This window comes from Poecilia reticulata, chromosome 20 (genome assembly GCF_904066995.2).
Source record: "Poecilia reticulata chromosome 20, P_reticulata-male-v2, whole genome shotgun sequence".
Lineage (NCBI taxonomy): Eukaryota > Metazoa > Chordata > Actinopteri > Cyprinodontiformes > Poeciliidae > Poecilia > Poecilia reticulata.
The window spans coordinates 26152792-26160136 of record NC_088849.1 but is presented as its reverse complement, the minus strand read 5'-3'; the positions used below and the strand labels follow the sequence as shown (position 1 = coordinate 26160136).

Here is a 7345-nt window from a genome sequence, read left to right as displayed (position 1 = left end):
CTCTGAGCTACAGGGATCCAGTGTAGGGACTTTAAAACTGGTGTTATGTCTCTATCTTCCTGGTTTTAGTCAGAACAACAGCAGCAGCTTCTGGATCAGCTGCAGCTGTTTGATTGATTTATTAGTCTGACCTGTGAAGACGCTGTTGCAGAAATAAATGCGGCTAAAGATAAACGCATGGATGAGTTTCTCTAGATCGTGCTGAGACATCAGTCCTCTAATCCTAGAGATGTTCTTCAGGTGATAGAAGGCCGACTTTGTGACTGTCTTAATGTGGCTCTGAAGGTTCAGAAGTGATTGAAGTTTCTTAAAAGTTCTTCCTGATCATTTCAGACCCAGAAGTAAATCAGCCTGAGGTTTATTTCCCTGACAGCAGCGTCAGTGTTTACTGGACCTACTGGTTTCTGTTAACCTCTCTGGACGAACCGGTTCTGGAAAACTTCCTGCTGGCTCAGTGCTTAACAGAACAAACTCCACTGGGTTTTTCCAGTGACATGAACAGACGGTTCAGGTTCAGTTATTTTCAGTTTGTTGTCAGATCAAAACCTCAACATTTCTCCGGGTCCTACCAGCTTCTCCTTTACTCCAACGGACTCGTCTGGACCTTCAGTCCGCCTGACGGTGAAGAGTCTCTTCATGATCATTTATTCAAATTCCTCACATTGTTCTAAACTTCCAGGTGAAATGAACTGATCCTTGTTCACATGTTCCAGCAAACAGCTGATCTGCACATGTTCCTCTGAACATGTTTCTATCTCTATGCCTTACTGTTGAAATATTAGGATTTTAAGTCCAATTCAGCTATAATTATAACGTTTTCTGACCAGATTCTGTTTAATTTAATTATCTTTGCACATTTTTAGCAGACAAGATATTCTCTACATTAATAATAACGTCTTTAAATGAGTTTATAACGTCCCAGACAGCCTGCAGCTTCATTCAGCGCTGCCTCTCTAACAGACGGAGTCGTGACGTTCAGGACGAGGCCAACAGCGTTTTGTCTAGGATGACTTTTATTTTTAAAGCTACAACAGCCCAGCTCACTTCCTCTGTTCTCCACTTTATGAGGAAACTACAGAAACTACCAAACATAATAAACCAAAATCATTTTATAAGACTTTATAAATATGAATCACTTCATTACATATCACCCCTCATTGTTTTTTAATAAAGTTATTCCCTTAACTGTTTACAGGATATAAAAATCTGAATGATTTAGATTAAAAACCAAGTTCATAAAGTGGATCCGTCTTTCTGACCCACCAGCTGGTTCTGCTGGAGGCTTCAACCCGTTTAATGCAGGTTGTTCTGTCCACTGTTGCCACATGCTTGCTGCATCGTTTCCATTTTGGACTGAGTTGAACGTTATAAAATGTTTTTACTGCAGAACTCAGCAGTTGGACTGAGTTATTTGTTCTCCTGGATTTAAGTTGACTTTTGCTTTGATCGAATCCTGAGACACAAACATCTGGATCCACATCAGCCTGCTGGAGCCTGAACATCCACTGTAACAAAAGTGTACAATAAATCCTTCCTAATCCCCCTGACTAAATAATTCAGAGAATTAATCCCATCTGTGTCCATATTAAGGTAGGTTTCTGTCAGTTTCTGAACATTATTTGGGTTTGGATCGTTGTGAGAATCTCTCCTATGTTTTATCATCTTGTACCTTCCAGTGACAGAGTCTGGTCTGGAGATGACCATCCCTCTGTAAGAGAGCCGCTGCGACATGTCGTCGTCTTCACCCCCCCAGCCCCAGAACGTGTTTGAAAAGCCGTTGACTTTAAGGAACTGCTGTTTGGACAACGCTGAGACTCCGCCGAAGATGGTGGCGTAGGGCAGGATGAAGTCAAACTTGTCCACAGCGACGGACAAATGTCTGGGATGATCAGAACACCTGTAGAGGTTCCTATCATCGAGAGGCACCAGGTCTACATCCGAAAAGACAAAACAGTCGTAATCATATTCCTTCAGCGCTTCCTTGAATCCGATGTTCATCAGCTTGGCCCGGTTGAAGACTCCGTCTCCGTCCTGGTTGATGACGTACACACCGTAGTCCAGCTGCTGACGCATCAGAACCGGATGGAGGTAGTAGAGCCAGTGGTTCAGGTGTTCAGAGCGGTTTCTGAACGGGACGATGACAGCCACCTAAAGGAGGGACGTAAAATAAAATACTGAATCTGTGCAGAATTATCTGAGTTATAAACCCAACTGTCATTACAGGATTTTATTTGAAGCTTGTTCTGATGTAGCGCAGATGGAAAAGTATCAAAATGTTTACCAAAATTTTGCTGGTGAAGTTTTATTTAAATTCATAAACGTGATACTTCCAGCTGCTTCTGTTCACTAGCTTGTGACATGTTCGTCCTGTTTGTACGCTGGCAACAAAATGGTTAAAAAACATTTAATATATGGACTGATTTTCCATAATTTAGCTTATGTATATAATGTACAGTGTTTTTTGTCACCAACTGTGTGTATCATGTTTTGTGTGCGGAGGAGCGATCAGAAACGGCAGAGAACAGACTCCAGGTGAGGCATGCAGTTCTCTTGTCTCATCGCTGGGGGCGCTCATGATCCCAGATATTGTGACTGCACAAGCACAGCATAAGACACAGTGAGCTAGCCGTGGAGCTAGCCACACAGTAAATAAGTAAAATACAACGATATATTTGTTTTCTTCTCTCTTCCGACGTCAACATGAAAAACTACATTTCTACCCTAAAACTGTTTTCTAAAGTGGATTTTCAATTGAAGCAGGAGATGATAACTAAAGGAAGACCAACAGGTCTTACTTCAAGACACAAGACAGAAGGTTTTACTTCAAGACAGTTTGATGATTCTCAAACGGAGTAGAAAAGACATGGGGAGGATAGACTTGGCTTTGGATGAACAGATATTTTGTGCAGAATTAGGGGTGCATGGATTTCATTGATAAGTAAAGGTAAGACAGCAATAAGATGTTTTTGTTTAGTTTTTTAATGAAATGTGACCCACCATTTCTCAGAAGAAACCTCTTCAGGTTCTCCCACATATTTGGAATCCATAAAAATGATAGACTTCGCTGGAGGATCCATCCCGGAGAATTTGGACAACATTCAGGATGGTAAAAGGACAAAACCAAAGCTTTTGATTTGGAAAAGAATGCAAAATTGGTGCGTTTGAAGAAATCGAAAAAAGAAAGGAAAGAGTGAACTAAAATCAAGAACATCTTGCTTTAACCATCCTGCCATGCGACACGCCGTCATGAGGAGATTTATTTAACAAAAAAGTGCAATTTAACATGAAAAACTGAGTAGAAAAGGTAAAAAAGAAGAACAATCTGTGAAAGTACGAAAACGGGGAACTTAATAAGAAATTATTACTGTTAGTGGAGGAAAATCAGTTCTTAAATGAATACATTGCTGTGAGTATAAGCCTATATGTTGTTGAGCTTATGTGTTGTCTACTGGTATGGTATGCCTGGTGACATTTGCTGCATGTCTTCCCTCTCTCTCTCATTACCCTCTTTCCTGTCGAGCTCTAGTGGTTTTGTTGGCCACTAGAGCCAGCAAAACCTTTAAAAAAAACTAACTCTTTCTTAATCTCATTCTCATTCTCGCACTTAAGCTTGGTGTGAACGAAACCATGGTTCGGCTTTGGAGACGGAGTGCTGCGTCCTTACAGCAGATTTATTAGGTCCTGGGTCCTTATGGAAAACCGAGAGCAGCTTCCATCCCCCCCCTGGCCCCCCCCAAAAAATTAAGGTGCTAGTATGGTGGGCTCTATAATCCGAAAAATACGGTAATTGGTTTTAAAAGATTTTTTGAAAATGAATTATCTGCAAATAATGCCATCTTTGAGTGTCTGCTGTTGCAGTGACTAGCGGGGTAATCATGTAATGTTCTTTCCACTTGATGGCAGTAGGTACACAGCATTTTACATTTAAACAAGATAATTAGTGATACATGAATGTTACAGGTAACTGTGAGAGCATCGTATCTAGCAAGACAGTGACGACAGTGATGGAAAAGACAGAGAAGCTCAGCAGTAGTTGGAAAGAACATGGGTCCATTTCCCACAACATGTCTGTGTGAAGTGAGCTTCTCAAGCCTGGCTACTATAAAAACTAAAACCAGAGAGAGACTGAGATGTTGAGGAAGAGCTTTGTCTTTCTTCAATTTCTGCCAGGAAATCATCTGTTTTCATCCAAACATGTACAGGTTTCACACCAGGTGGGTAAAATATACAGATATTGACATTTTGTACATGCAACTCTTCATATTGTAACAGTGAATATGAAGTGAAATGTTTCCCAAATATTATTGCTTCTTTCAGAAAAATAATTATTTTCTGTATTCTGGCTAAAAGAATACTTGTGGATTAGTTTGTAAAACAGTTTGAAGTTTTCTACAACTTCTTTAAATTTAAAACCAGTGTTGTGGTTCTGTTCAGGTGTATTTTTGAAGTGGACATGTTAAGTGCAGTTTGAAATAAGAAATGTAAAATGTGATAAAAATACATTTTTGTGTTTGATTCCTATTCAAGAGACTTTGATAAGAGTGACTATATATGTAATATAGGCAGCTACAAAGTATCTTTGTTTACATTTTTTGTTGGTGGTGTGCCTCAAGATTTTTTCAATTAAAATAATGTACCTTGACTCAAAAAAGATTGAAAAACACTGATCTAATGTAGCGGTTCTCAACGTGGGCGGTACCGCCCCCCAGGGGGCGCTGGTGGACACTTTTACAAAAGGGGGGCGCTGGGATGCCTTTGGGGGGCGTTTAGTCGAAGGTAAACTTTACACCTTAAATGCACAACAATGCCAGTTTAGACTTTGAGCAACTTGGTAAAACTGTATTGTGTAACATTAAATCATGCTTGGCTGCAACTGTATCGATGGCAGCTCTTCTTCTATTCAGTGTTTGTTAGCTTCTGTTAGCTTCTTGGCGCAGCTCCGTTCTCCTGCTACTGGTAGCTAAAATCACGATACCCTCACTGTGTATCCCTCTGAAAAATGAACCAATTTAAATAAAGAAATAAAGAAATCCCTCCATCTGTCTATCTGACTGATATAGCCGTGAGTTTGTGCTAAGCGTATGATGTTCTGACCTGACAGAACACCCGTCCTTTGTTCTTGTAATGCTCTGCGTACACTGCAGTAGCTATCATTATTTTATTTAATTATGTACTTTGATATTTTTTAAATTAACTAATAACTAAAACACAAGAACGAAAGAGCATGCTTTCGTGAAAAAAGTGGCAGCTGTAATGTCTGCCATGGTGTCAGACTGCCTGGCTTCATGTAGAAGAAGAGAGGGCGAGAACAGTCACAATAAGCGGCTTGTGCTTGGTTACTTCTTGCTTGTTGCTCCTTGGTCATTGTTCATAGTTGGGCGTTATTTACCGTCAGGGCATTGCCTCAATTGCTATGTTTAATGGTGCAGAAATGAGCAATATGGGCAAACACCCAGGGTGTTATCTTTTTAGGGATGGCACGAGACCACCACGGATTGTAGCACAGAGATGGAATATTTAATATTGGTAAAATGTATTAAGTATTTAATATCTAGGTGTTTATGGGAATATTGATCTTTCAGATCAATTTGAGAAGCAGTTTTGATCATATTTTACATTTCATCGTGGTCTTGACTCGGTCTCGATACACTCTGGTCTTGTCTTGGTCTCGGGTTAAGTGGTCTTGACCACAACACCGTGAAACAGTGACCCCTGGCGGCAGAAAATGCCTCTACAATAAGCAGTTTTACTTTAATCTCTGTCCATTTCTGACTTTTTTTTTTTGTCAAAATCTAATAAATTTTTAAACAACTGAGTTTATTTGTTTTTGGGGGAATGTTTCCTTTAATCTATAGAAATGTCTCTCTAAAATCTCAGAGAACATTCTACTTTAGTTCTCATCATCAGTCTGCGGATATTCTGACTTTAATATCAGAGGAAATTAAACTTTTTCCCTGTAAATATAAAATTTCGAAGTTTTTAAAAGACATACTTTTATTTTTTAGAAATGTTTTGTATTGAACAGATCAAAACTTTATTATTTCATGAACTTCGCGCCGTTTTAAACAAGTAGTTTTACTTCAAAACAAATAATTTCAAGATGAATTTCAGATGTTTTTTTATTTAAAATATTCATTCGTTTATTCTTTTTATTTCATTTATGACTTAATTTTTGCACCAACGACATGTAAAAGTTTCAAAGGTAATTTAAATTAAATTCCTCATTTTTCAAGTTTTTACCAACCTTTTGCTTCGCCCTGCAGCTGGTTGGTCGGTACCGACCTCCCTGCTGAAGGAGCGGGCCGACGTGGTTCCGGACGTCCTGCAGGGTCCGGTTGGTTCTGAACTCCACATGCAGAACTCCCCGGAGGTTCGGAGGGACGTCGGGACACGAAACCAGAGACCTTCCTGAAGTTCCTGTTGGATTTGGTCGGACTGTCGGTTCTGCAGATTCCTCTGGTTTAGTTTCTCTGTTTAATGCTGAGACGAAAAATAATTTTCTGTCCTGGGTGAAAAACAGAAACACTGCAAAGCATCCCAAGCTGAAGGCACAGAGACACACCAACAGGTTAAAAAACGTTTTCAGCATTTTAGTTCAACCTGGTTTGTTTAGCAAATGATCCAGCGCAGCAGATTCTTCTTCTGGTTTTTGTTTCCTCTGTTAGATTTTCTTTCGGTTTAATTATAGAAGATCCACATCAGATGAAAAGTGTCTCTAATCTCCCGGACCTGTTAAAGCATCGATGATCTACTTTAATTGTTAACCAGAAACCGGATCCTTTGGTTTAACGCCTTTCTCTCCTTCTCTTTCTCAGAAAAACGTTTCTTGTAAAACTAAACATGAAATGTCCCGGGGTTCTTTATATCTTTTAATTTGCATGGTATGAAAATGAGGAACATGAAGGATCCCATTTTAACTTTGAACCGAATCGAATTTACTTCTGTTAAAAACTGTAATTATAACCAAACAAAAGGAAGTAAACAATTTAAGCAACAACTCAAAGCAAAAATGTTTACATTTACTTTCATTTATTTATATTTGTGTATTTTTATAACTAAGCTCTTGATAATTACACAGGAATTAATTTTACATTTTGTAAATAAATTTGTATTAAATTGTTCTGCCTTTACTGTAGAAATTATTTCAGTCTTTATTTCTCTCACATGAAGAAAACAACACAATACAGTTTTTAAAATGTGTTTAATCTGAATTCACATATTGGTTAAATTTTAAAAGACAAATTTAAACAAGTTAAAAAAAATTCTAACCTTTTGGTAATGTTTTCATAAAATGTAACATTTTTATTTGAAGGCTGGTTTCCTTCATTGGTTGAGATTACTTTTC

General features: G+C 38.7%; 1 protein-coding gene across 1 annotated transcript; it reads right to left on the bottom strand.

Annotated features, from left to right (window-relative positions):
* Window positions 1–1363: 1363 nt before the first annotated feature.
* LOC103457016 (beta-1,4-galactosyltransferase 1-like) lies at window positions 1364–7075 on the bottom strand. Its single transcript, XM_008396921.3, has 2 exons — window positions 6245–7075; window positions 1364–2148 (listed from the first exon to the last, which is right to left on the bottom strand). Exons 1-2 carry the CDS (start codon window positions 6587–6589, stop codon window positions 1480–1482), a joined length of 1014 nt encoding a protein of 337 aa, XP_008395143.2. The 5' UTR covers window positions 6590–7075; the 3' UTR covers window positions 1364–1479.
* Between the last annotated feature and the right edge of the window lie 270 nt (window positions 7076–7345).